The 12,279-nt window shown below is 51.8% G+C and overlaps 1 protein-coding gene across 4 annotated transcripts in view; it reads left to right on the top strand.

The window, feature by feature from the left end:
• The window catches only part of TECPR2 (tectonin beta-propeller repeat containing 2), an 86,973-nt gene that overhangs the window by 42,691 nt on the left and 32,003 nt on the right, over window positions 1-12,279 (top strand). For all 4 annotated transcript variants that reach the window (XM_019747190.2, XM_074326897.1, XM_019747189.2 and 1 more), the window contains exons 11-16: window positions 777-950; window positions 2,879-3,059; window positions 4,194-4,335; window positions 7,134-7,374; window positions 8,071-8,160; window positions 9,655-9,888. In XM_019747190.2, coding sequence (XP_019602749.2) covers window positions 777-950; window positions 2,879-3,059; window positions 4,194-4,335; window positions 7,134-7,374; window positions 8,071-8,160; window positions 9,655-9,888 — 1,062 coding nt within the window. The remainder of the gene's footprint in view (window positions 1-776; window positions 951-2,878; window positions 3,060-4,193; window positions 4,336-7,133; window positions 7,375-8,070; window positions 8,161-9,654; window positions 9,889-12,279) is intronic.

Genomic DNA, 12,279 nt, shown 5'->3' with positions numbered 1-12,279 from the left:
TCTTGTCTCCACCAGGTTAGCGTTCTGGGCTGAGATGGCCTTGGGGCCACATCCTCAGTGGGCAGCAGGGCCCTGTGCCCCGTGGCCATCTGTCCTGCTGCCACCCGTCCTCCAGCTCCTCGTCAGGCCCTCTGGTCCAGCCCGTCTGTGCTCTGGTGGCTCTCGGGCCTGCCTGCGGCTTCTTACACTTCAGTGCATGGCCTATGCCACACACTCCATCTAGAGAGAGTACTCGCTGGCTTCCCTTCCTCCCTCCCTCCCCGCCTTCATCTCGGTCAGAATCCCCTCTGAGTGAAGAAAGCACGGCCCAGCTCACATGCTTCCTTTTCTTGTCTCTGGTCCATAAGTGACCCTGCAGGACCCCCAGCCTCTCTCAGGACCCTGCTTGTGCCTCACGATGCTTCCTTTCTGGGGACTCATCTCGGCAGGCTAACATGTCACCCTGCTCACATTCTGACATGGGTGCCCGTGAGCTGCCCGGCCCTGTTCTGGGTCCTCGATAACGTTCTCACCTCCAGCCTTCCTGACAGCCTCTAAGGCAGGCGTGAGCCCTGTGTCACAGATGAGGAAATGAGGCTTGGAGACGTTAAGTGACGTGACGGCTGAAGCCACACAGCTGCCTTCACACCTGGGTGCTTTGGTCTCTTTCCCCAGGTGGGGTGGAAGCAAAGGGTCGTGTGATTTAGAAATCTCTGCCCCCGCACCCCGAATGAAGTTTTCTGTATAAGTAATTCTCAGTAGTTTTTGGATGGTGAATAGAATTTTGATTTCCACAGGAGCCCTTCTCTGGAAGATTGAACAGAAATCTAACCGAGCTTTTGCTTGTGGAAAAGTGACCATCAGGGGGAAGCGGCACTGGTACGAAGCTCTGCCCCAGGCTGTGTTTGTGGCGCTGAGTGATGACACAGCCTGGGTCATCAGGACCAATGGAGACCTGTACCTGCAGACAGGTAACTGAGGTGGTGCTCGGGTGCCGTGGGTCCTGATGCAATGGCTGCTTCCTGCTCCTCGCTGGGTTAGTGACAGACTTAGAACAGTCACAAGGACTAAGAGGCTAAAAATCTATTTAAATTAACAGACTTAGAGAGTATTTGCCTTTGGAATACTCTGCTACTGACTCAGATTCCACCCAGGACAAATTTAGGGCAGGGATTAATAGGATTATTTAGTGAGACGCAGACAGGGTCTGATTCTCCTGCTGGCTAACCAGTGTGTATCACTTACCCTGTAGTATCAGATCTTAACAGGAAAGAACAACAGAGGTGACATTACAGCCTTTTCCCTAGAGCTTATGGCTCGATTTTTCAGCCAGGTCAGAGCCCTGCTTCTCTACACTTATTTACATGTGGGCCAGGAGAAAACAACGAGAAATAATTTGCTCTAAATAGCAGTTCAACTTGTCCTAGGAAACTGCCCTGAGGGGAACCTTTAGCTTCTGGAAGAGACACAGTGGAACTTGTTTATTAAAAATAAACTGTAATGAGAGTCAGTGTTTATGTGCTGTCAGCAAAATGGGAATGAGTTTCCCACAGCAGTGTGATTTATCAGTGGCTGGGAAAGGTTATGGGCACGAGCTCTTTTCTGGTCGTCAAGAGGCCATCTTGGATTTTTGTAGAGATCAATCTTGTAACCATTTCACGTTGCTGGTGCCAGGAGAATGTTTTAATCTCTGTTGTGAACTCTCAGCCAGGGCTGCTTCTCTGAGACTGACAGCTCTCGCGCATCTGGCTCTCCCAGATGTGCGGATGGCACGTCCTCGCAGCTCCTGCCTGAGCTCTGGGGCAGCCTCCCTGGGATCGGGCCGCGTGCCACCCTGCTCTCTCCAGCCCACTTCCTATGTCTCTCTTCAAGTGAAAATCGCTCTGGAAAGGCATGTGCACATCCAACTGCCAGGGGCGTTTGCATTTCGTTCCCGGTGGGGGAATGGGGTGCTTCTGGCCTGGGGGTGAAGAGCAGTTACCTCCTAACCCACAGTGCCGTAGCCATCACCAGCCCGTGGTTGCAGATGAGCCGCATCACACCCACGCCTCCTGGGTTAGGGCCTCGGGCTGGCCCCAGGGTCCATGCTGTGTGAAGCATGGTCAGGTGCTTCCCACCTCAGTGCCCAGGGATGTGCACCCAAGGACGGCGATGCCACAGGGCGCTCGTGTGATCAGCCGGGAGCACCCTGGAGTACGCAGACCTAACCGCAGGCTGTGGCCATGGAACATGGGCTTTTAGGTGATAGCTGTTCTGCCAGCTCCCCTGGCAGTGGTTTTCATCCCCTTAGACAGAGGCTGCAAGGAGGCAGGGAGGCTGAGCCCTGGCCCTTCCACAGCCTTGAATGCCATTCATTTAGGAGATTCAGAGTTTGCATTTTAGCAGTGGGCCCCCTCCCCACCACACACACACACACACACCAGGTGAAAGCAGGGAGAGGAGACTGCTGTGTTGGAGGTCCTCTCAGAGGCTGGCTGAGGCCTCACATGCCAGCAGGCCCAGTGGCACTGCGGCCCCTCTGCTCACCCTGTGGCTCCAGGGGCACAGCCAGCAGCAGGGAAGGTGTCTCAGCGCAGCTGCTGGCGGCCCAGGCCCTGTGGCTCAGGGGTCGAGCTGCTTTCCTGCTTTGGGCTTTCATGGTCTTTCAGGATGTCATCAGACACCAGAGGATTCTGAGTGGTTATTCCTTCTGTTTTCAAAGAGCATCTGAAAATGCTTCAGATAAGATGTTACATTTAAGTACAATTTAAGCATTGTATGTTGAATAGACCTTTAAAAAAAAAAACTTACAAAAGAATATAACAAAATACCAAAACAGAAATGAAGTAAACAGAATAAAAATGAGCTGTGAAGTCCTCACTGTGTGCCTTTGGGGGTTTCCTGTCCGTCTCCCTGGCAGGTCTCAGCGTGGATCGCCCCTGTGCCAGAGCCATAAAGGTCGACTGTCCGTACCCTCTGTCCCAGGTCACAGCCCGAAACAGCGTGGTATGGGCGCTGACTGAACAGAGAGCCCTCCTGTACCGGGAGGGTGTGAGCAGCTTCTGTCCAGAAGGGGAGCAGTGGAAATGTGACATCGTCAGGTATCAGCAGGGAGGGGCTGGGACATCTTCAGCCTGGTTTGTCCCACCTCCGTTCTTTGTCAGCTGGGCTCCCCTTTCCTGGGTACAGCTGGTTTCCTGAAGGTTTCTATGGTTACAGTGTTCTCTGCAGCTGTCAGGGCAAGTTTGAGCAGCCTGACATTAGAGACGCCTTGTGCCTGCCTCTGACCGGCACACTGGATGTTGGGTCAAAACTCAGCTTTTTAAAATGCTGCTGTCTCTTGTGTAACCTCGAGCAAGTCTCCTGACCAGCTCTTTGCAGAACGGCCCAGTGTCAGGGAACTTCTGTTTAGAACTTCAGATGGTTTAGTTAGGCCAAATCTTTTTCTTTATTGTCATCCTAGTCAATTGAAACTGATCTCTGAATTGTCATGTACTTGATTACATTATGCCATTTAAAATTTTAATTACAGAATTACTGTCAAATCATTTTGCTAATATGAAGTTATTATGGGTCCTTAGAAAAACTAGATTAGGATGTTCTTGTTTTGAATTTAGCAACCCAGGAAACTTGAGTGAGTCGCTCTTGTGAGCCAGACCGTGCTGGGCTGGGTGTGCAGAGAAGACTCAGCCACAGCCCTGCCCTCACAGAGCTCCCAGCGACTGACCGAGGCCAGTTAGTGCACATGGTCCTAAACCAGACAGCGGGACACGGAGCACTGAGGGCGCCTTGGCTCCACCGGCAGAGGCAGGGCCTCGAGGCCAGTGAGGATGTCACCAGATAGGCAGGCGGGGGAAGGGCACTGTCCAAAGAGAGGCAGCGTGTGCCCAGCTGCAGCTGCTTGGTGCAGCCTGGCACTGGGGATGGGGGGGGTCCCGATCACTTCATTGGTGAGGGAGGGGGTAGTGAGGTAGAGGTGCTCAGGGGCCCTGAATTCGAATGTGCCTGCTCACTGTTGTCCTATCATTCTGGGTCTTCATAAGTGTTGCAGAATCTGCAACACATTTGAACAATTTATTTTGCACAGTAATTTCACTCAAAACTCAGGCTTCCTTCCTTGGAACTTGTGGGTGGGGCGCGTCTCTTCTCCCAGGCCAAACCCCCTAGGAGACACGACGTGGACTGGGGGCTCTGAATATGGGGGCTGACTCCCCTGTCCTCCTCCTTGTTTTCAGTGAACGGCAAGCTCTGGAACCTGTCTGTGTAACGCTCGGGGACCAGCAGACTCTGTGGGCCCTGGACATCCATGGACACCTGTGGTTCAGAACCGGCATCGTTTCTAAGAAGCCCCAAGGAGATGATGACCATTGGTGGCAAGTAGGTGTCCAGCTCCAGGAAGGCGTGCCAGAGGTCTCCCTGTGTCGGGAATTCTGCTCCCCCTTTAAATAAAGCCCCTCTGCTTTCCTTAAAGACATTGAGGAGGTTGGGTTAAATCAGCAGTATTCATATTCACTATTTGATGAGTTAGACTTTGCTGTATTTGAGCATATTAGAAACATCAAGGACTTTTCATCTGAGGAAGTAACTTGTAAAGCTCCCTTTGCTTAAATACGCAGGCTCTGTTTATTTATTTAGGTGTTGTTTAGAAATCGATCACTGCATGTTAAATAAACACATGGCATCCATTGGAAGACCTAGGTAAGCATGATGTTTCATTCAGAACAAATGTGCTAAGAGACTATACAGTAGGTTTGGAAAATCCAACCCACAATTAAAATGCATCTCTCTCTGCTTGTTCAAAAGGCCTCTGTGTGAGTGTGTTTCAACAGAGAAAGGAGACTTTCCCCACATGTTCCCAAGAAAGGAAGGGCTTTGAGAATTAGGGGTAGGGTCAAGCACCTTTTCGTGACTTGGTACCAGCCAGGGGCTTAGAACGTGTTTGCAGAGGAGTGTCTACTCCCCACTCTGGTACCAGTGTCATGCAGCTCCCGTCTCCCATGGTGGCAGGTAAGGTCATATGGACACACAGCAGCTGTGAAACACGCAGCCTGTCTTCAGTGTCACGTCTCCGGTGGTTCAGGTTTCATTGTCACCTCACACTTGCCTTGTTGCTCTCAGATCCCTCAGGTGAGAATACGGAAAAATGAGCTGTGTGTGCTCTTCAATGAATGTGTGTGTACATGTCTCTAACTCGATATGCCAGGCGCTGTAAAATACCTTCTCTGTATTTGTAACCTGTTATGTGGTTCTTCACACACACACACACACACGTATGTGTGTACTAAATTCTATTTCAAAGTAGCCTAAAGAACACTAAATATAATTTTATCATCATATTCAGAACATTATCTTTAGAGACATTTAATCGACAGAATCATCTTACAGGTCTTTGAAAGTTATTTTAGTTACTGTAAGATTGATTTCTTTGTAGTGCGAGAGCCAGCATTAGGTTTGGCTGCTAAACCTCTTTCTTTTTAATTTGCATCCTGCTTATCTGCAAGCCTTGGGTGCTAGGACTGAATCGGTCACAGACTTGCCTATGACCTTGGCGTTGTACACACCCCCGGGGAAGCTCCAATGGAGGCTGCCCGGCCAGGCCAGCGGAGCATCCCCAAGTGAGACACGAGGTCCTGATGCAGTAACATCATTCCCTCACAGTTCACGTAGGGAAGCAGCTCACACAGCTAGTGTGGGTCCTCGCTCAGATAAAAAAGGGCAGTGTTTGTACACACAGTAAAGTACTGATTTTTACAGTCGTTCCCTTTTTGTTTTTTATAAATTGAGGTCCATATCATAAATGATGTCCCTTTCACTCAAGACTTCATTGTACATGACCTGGGAATGTGGCCTGCACGCGGCTGTCCTAGGAGCAGGACAGTGACCGTCCCTGTGCACCCCCCCAGCAGGGCAGACGTATGCTCAGAAGTCAGTCGGAACAGATTTTGGCCCATCTTAGAAAGCACTTCTTACCGCCAGAGCTGCCAGCGGGGAGAGGTTTCCCTCAGAGGAAGGTGCCTGAGAAGCTGGTACCGTGCTAAGGTCAGGCTGCCTGCCACTTGCAAAAGTTAAAAGCCCAGAGACAAGGTTGGTGGAAAGAAAGCAGGTTTGTTCTGAGTCTTGGCATTCTGGGAGGATGACGACTGCTGTCCAAAGGCCACCTCCCCGTTCCTAGAACAGGCAGGTCTTATAGGTGCACAAGAAGAGGAAGAAAGGAAAGGGGGAGTCGGTCACTTCCTTCCTGGGGTCTGATCTGTTTTAAGATAATGTTGTCTCCGGACTCCAGACTGGATTCTGACTGGACCACCAAGCCCTGGGGCTTTATGTGTGTATTCCAGTGTCTGGGCGCCTGAGGATTAAGAAATTGCTCTTTCCAGGTTAGGATTCTGTTGATTAAATGGATTAACAAGTTATGTGTAACCTTGAGAAAGGGAATAAAACAGTTCTTCAGTTAATCGGTGAGGGGAGAAACAGGAAACACGTGAATATCAGGATGGATCAAACGGCAAATAAGTCTAATTAGAGGTGTCTAGATAGCGAGCTATGCGGTGAGTCAAAGTGCAAACTAGCTAAGTCTAATTACGTTATTGATTTACTGAATTTCACCCTTACACAGTGTTTCCTTCAGGAACGTCGGAGAAGCCCGTGGTCCTGGCATCTGAGCCAGGGTGCCTTCCCTGTGGCCAGGACATCCCAGTGTTGGCCTGGCATAATTATGAACAGCCCCGGTTTAGATCGTAAATTATGTCATCACCCAGCTTATAATACCTTTTTAACCCATGTTGTGATTCTGAGTCTTGTACATTGTTGTCCATTGGAAATACCTAAATTTAAAAACCAAATTTAGAATAAAAGACTTACAGAGTGTGAGGGGGTGATACTCAACGACAGAAATAATACATACTTGTTGTAACAGGTCCATGTAATACAAAAGCATATAAAATAAAAGGTGAACATTATTTTCCGTGCTAAGTCTGACCCTCAGAAGTGGTTAGTTGGCAGTGTTGAGGGTTAGTTGGCAGTGAAAGTCCTGCTGGGCTTTCTGGTCCTCACGGGGCGCACGTGTGCGTGTCTGGGTGGGTGTCTGAGGCACGTGGGCCAGACCTCCTCTCAGGCAGTGAGCACACACAGAAGGCACCTGTAACTGCGCTGAGAATGGGATGCCCCCCTCCCCCCAGGTGAGCATCACGGACTACGTTGTGTTCGACCAGTGCAGCCTGTTCCAGAGTATAATGCACGCCACACAGTCGGTGGCCACAGCGGCCCAAGTGCCCGTCGAAAAGGTGGCGGATAAACTGCGCATGGCGTTTTGGTCTCAGCAGCTTCAGTGCCAGCCGAGCCTTCTCGGGGTCAACAGCAGTGGCGTCTGGATCTCCTCGGGCAAGAATGAATTCCACGTCGCCAGAGGAAGTCTCATCGGTGAGTGAATTGCTTTGATTTCTACATTTGATAAGCAGTTTTGCCGTAAAGTTGGCATTTGAAGAAAAGCTTTAAGCTCAACCTGAGAAGATAATGGTGCCAGTGGTGAGAAGTGTTCCTGAGGAGGCTGGTTTATGTTTTGTATCCGTTTCCTTTCTTTACTCTGTCATTGCTACAGCTGGGATCCCAGAGTCCAGATGGTGTGTGATCAGTTTCCACTGGGAGCTGATTACAGTAGGATATAAGAAGGGCAGGGAGCTCAGTCTAATGTTAATGATTTCACATTTAAATGAAAACACCCAAACCTGAAGGGCCTAGGAAGAGAGAATAGTCCATTTCCTAGAGGGAAAATTATTGCACTGGAGAAAATGCAGGGCTCTGGCCAGATCTGTAAATGCAGGTGTGGATCCCCATGGGTCGGTGCTGCGTTTCTGTAAGTGAACCCCTGCTCTGTGAACTTTCCCCAGCTCTCCTCCCGCTCATAGCCTCCCCAGCCCTGGGCAAGCCTGTGGCTCTGCTTGTCAGTGTCCTCAGCAACCGGGGCGGCTCCCCCAGTGCTGGCTTGCACCTCCCAACTTGAGGACACTCCAGAATTAGCCACGGGGTCCTGAAGACCAGCTGTAGCCTAGAACTAATGCTCTGAAGTGTGGTTTCCTCCTTCTTTCTTTAACACACTCTTCTATTTATTCGTCCTAGGCACTTACTGGAATAATGTTGTTCCTCGTGGGACAGCTTCTGCAACCAAGTGGGCCTTTGTGTTGGCTTCTGCTGCTCCCACAAAGGAAGGTTGGTGGGGAGATAGTGCACGGGTTGAAACCGTCATCTGCCTGTGGCCTAGTTGGGACAGGGGTGTGGCTGTGTGGACCTCAGATACAAGATGGGGTGTTACAGGCTGGTGGCCCTTGTTGGCTGATCAGAGAGCCCTGAAGCTGGGTGGGCTTGACCAGAAGAGGAGGGTCCAGAAGTAAAGCTGCGTGAGTCTAGAGGCGAAGCGTCCTGAAGGAGGGGACGTGCAGTGTCGCCACGAGGGCCAGAGCCTGATCACCTCCAGTGACATGCCACAGGGCCATAGCACAGCAGGCAGTAGGTACCCTGCCTCTTCGCGGACTGCTTCCCGTTTCCCCTTCTGATTCTGTCACCTCCGAGCAGCCTCTGGCTAGCCTAAGTTGCACAGTCCTGCCCCCAGCGGCTGGGGCAGACCTCTTCCTCTCCAGTCAGAACTCACAGCCCCGCCAGGAGCATCGGGCTTGGAGCCAGGAGAGGCAGTGTGCTACCCAGTGGGCTGGGAGCCTGGGTAGTCAAGTGACCTCTCTAGGAAGCCACCTCCCAGGACATCTGGGGGTCAGAGGAAGCAGTTGGTTACTTCAAGCACTGGCACCACTAGGAAGTGGATTACGTGGTCAGTGCAATAACATGCTTTCTTGCTGGGTCATTCTGACCGCAGTCTGAAGTCAGTAAGCACTGGAAACCATAGGTTAGTTCCTGAGTTGGGCACAAGTTTATTTGGCAGCACAGCCTGACCTGCACAGCCTGAGACTACCGACAGGCTTCATTTGTCCCCTTGGTCGTGACTGCAGGAATATTGCTGTACTTCGTTGGGGGTGCTGCCTGCCCCCCTGGGGCTGTTACTTCAATGTGTGGCGTATCTATTGCCTTAGGGTTTCAAAATCCAGAGGAATTTTGAGTTCCAAAACATATCTGGTCACACATTTTAGATAATACTTTAAATAATACACCGTGAGCAAGGCTTTAGCTTCCCCAAGGGTTAATTGCATTGTAAACTGATTCTGCTAAACCTAAGGTCTCTGAAAGCGGCAGAGGGAATGAGGGGATGTGATGAGGTGAGGATGGGAGGAAGACGCTCCAGCTTCCTGAGCCTTCTCCAGCAGCCTCCCCAGCCTGCCCCTCACAGTAGAGCAGGGCAGGCCTGGTCCTTCTGAGGCCAGGCACTGCTCAGCCCCCCGCCACCTCCTAACACCGATGACATACCGAGTTAGAGACCTCCCAGCCGGCATGAAACGTCCCAGGTCAGAGCGCTGCCCAGAAACGTGGCCTCATGAACTCTCCTCATGAGCCCTGCTTTCTTTCATTTCTTTAACATTTCTCGGGCTTGTTTCTTGCTAAGTGGCTGGTCACGGGGTTTCCCTCTGACTGTGACTTAGAATGCACAGAGCTCCTGTCACATGGTGGTACGTGAGCATGGGAGCCGGCAGGTGTCAGCTGCCCGGAGGCAGAGGCCGCCTCATGCTTGGTCAGTGACGCCGTGAACCTTTCCCACAGGAAGCTCCTTGTGGCTGTGCCAAGGCAGCAAGGACCTGTGCAGCATCAGCGCCCAGCACGCAGAGTCCCGTCCATCCACGGTGCAGCTGCCTCCCGACGCTGAGATGAGAGCCTACGCCGCCTGCCAGGACGCACTGTGGGCCCTGGACGGCCTGGGCCAGGTGTTCATCAGGACGCTGTCCAGGAGCTGCCCCACAGGCATGCACTGGACGCGGCTGGACCTTTCTCAGCTAGGTATGGTCACCTCGTGCGTCAGGACTGCCTTAGGCTGCGTTTGAATGTGACAGCTGACAAAAGTTCCTGGGTCCCCTGGGTTCCATTTGTAGGAGCTCTTGTGTGACATTTTTTGTGTTGCTGGATTTCAGGCGGTTGTTTAGCCACTCTTGCAGGTCAAATGGGCTAGGTTCCTAATTTTGTAGAAACTTGACTTCCCCACCGCTTAGGTGTGCGGGCTTTTCAGAACCTGGGAGGAGCTCATACTCAGAGGAAGTTCCCACTAAAAATTGCTTGAAATGATCCTATTGGTGCAGCTGCCTCCGCCAGTCTGTCTGCATGTGGCACATGGCTTCGTGCCCTTTAAATCTGGGAGAGTGAACGTGTCCCCTGCCAGGATCAACGACCCACTGACCTGTCTCCTCTGCAGCTAGAACAGTGCCCAGCACAGGATAGCAGCTCAGCAAGTGTGTCGACTCGAGATCAGACTGAGAAGATGCTGTGCTTCCCCTAACTGCCGCTCTGCTCCAAATGTCCCCACAGGGGTTACAGAGCAGGCCAAGCAGCATGGTGCCATTTATAAGTCATTCATTCGTGTTCCAAGAAGTAACATAATAGAATGAGCTCACAGCATTGGGTTATTCTCCGGGCAAATTCTTCATCGCTTGGCAGCTTAGGTATGGCTGGTCTGAAGGCAGAGACTGGCCTGAAGGTAGAGGGTGTGCTGAGGGCTCTGGGGGTCCTGTGAGCCTTAGGAACCCTGCCATACAGTTTCCCATTTCGGTAAACTGACAACCAGTCATTTTTTTGTTGCTTGTTAGGTGGTAGAATTGAATTACACAAGCATTTAATGTTTGAGAATTCAGCCATATATACTCAGGGGGGAAAAAAGAGGAGGGGAGAAAGAAAGCAAGAAGGGAGAGAGGGAGGGCTGCTTGTCTGCCTCCCTCCGCTGCAGCCCTGGGAGCTGACGGACCACTCGGCGTCGCATGAAGCTGGTCTCAGCCCACATGGTTCCCACAGGGTGCTGTGTAGACATAGCTTCATTCTTTTGTCCAAGAAGGCCCCCAAACCTCATACAGCTTAACCAAAAAGCAGGTTGGTTCTCAGTTAAAGAAGCAAGCTCTGTTCCAAAGCTAGGAAATTTTCCAGGGTCATTTTGATTATTTATGCTTTTGGCTTCATACCCTGTCTTTTGAACCTAAACTCAGCACCATGGCCGGTTACCTTCCAGCTTTTGAGAACATTTTCCAGTCGCCATTACTGACAATACTGCCCAGACTGCAGCTGGTCGTGGTCCTGAATGCTGGTGCTGGAGGACCTTCCTGCCTGTCCTGGGAAGCCCTTCATTTATTCAGAGAGCCTACTGGCCCGAGCCTTTCTCCAGCGGTCCCCAGCCAGACCAGTTTGGGGGATGCCACTCATTCCTTCTGGAGATACAGCGGCCAGGGCCCCGTTTGTGTCCTCCCACTAAACCTTGAGTACTCGGGAGGCCGTGCTCGTTTGCAGGATCTGGGTCAGAAGCAGAGCTGTTTCCTGGCACCACCCTCTCCCAGGCCCTCGGCAGAAGCCATTGCACTGCAGTGGGTGCAGTGAGTGGGCGTTGCGCCAGGCTCCCCCTGCTGGAACCAGCTCTGCCTGTGGCCCCCAGGCTCCGGCCCACAGCTCCTCCTCCCTGCTGCCCTGCCCAGTCCTCCTCGCACTGGTGAGCAGGCTGCAGTGGTACAAGTCTCTGAAGAGCCCTGGGGTTTAACCAGAGCGGTGGCCATTCTTTCTAGGGGAGAAACAGCTTTGGTGGGGTTAAGTCTCACTTTGAGAGTAGGAGGAAGCTGGAACAAGGCCATCCTGAGTCCGGATGAGTTTTGGCTCTCTGAAACACACACAGGTGCTTGCTGAGGGCACGGAGGCAGGAGCAGAGGAACCAAGCCGCCCTGCTTCATGCCTGCAAAATCATTGGTAAATCAATGCCAGGATGGAGCCAAGCCTGGAATGGATCACACAGCCAGCGGGTGCAAGGTGGTCAGGCAGAGGAGGGGGAACTCATGACAGACGGTGCTGCCTGTGCACATAGCTGGGCCCTGGGCAAGATGCTAGCTTCCCTTTAACCCCAATTCCTCACCTTTCTAATGGGAACAGTAGCCCTTACCCCAGAGAGAGGGTGCAAGTAAGCATCCTGTATAAGTCAGCTGTCTCGGCAGGTGTGACATGTCCTTCTTGGGGACATTCGTAAGCCATCGTTCGCTGCACAGTTCAGGCTGGTGCAGGAGTGCCCGCCTGGGTCTAACAGTGCATGGGGGGGGGGGCAACTACAGGAACAGAGGGCCCATCTCAGTCTTTATCGTGCTCTGAGCTCTAGATTTTGTTTATTTACCTGGGTTACTGGCTGATACTGAAATGATGGAGAAAGACTCC

The sequence above is a fragment of the Rhinolophus sinicus genome, linkage group LG03 (assembly GCF_036562045.2).
Source record: "Rhinolophus sinicus isolate RSC01 linkage group LG03, ASM3656204v1, whole genome shotgun sequence".
Lineage (NCBI taxonomy): Eukaryota > Metazoa > Chordata > Mammalia > Chiroptera > Rhinolophidae > Rhinolophus > Rhinolophus sinicus.
This window is presented reverse-complemented; position numbering and strand designations above follow the sequence as displayed.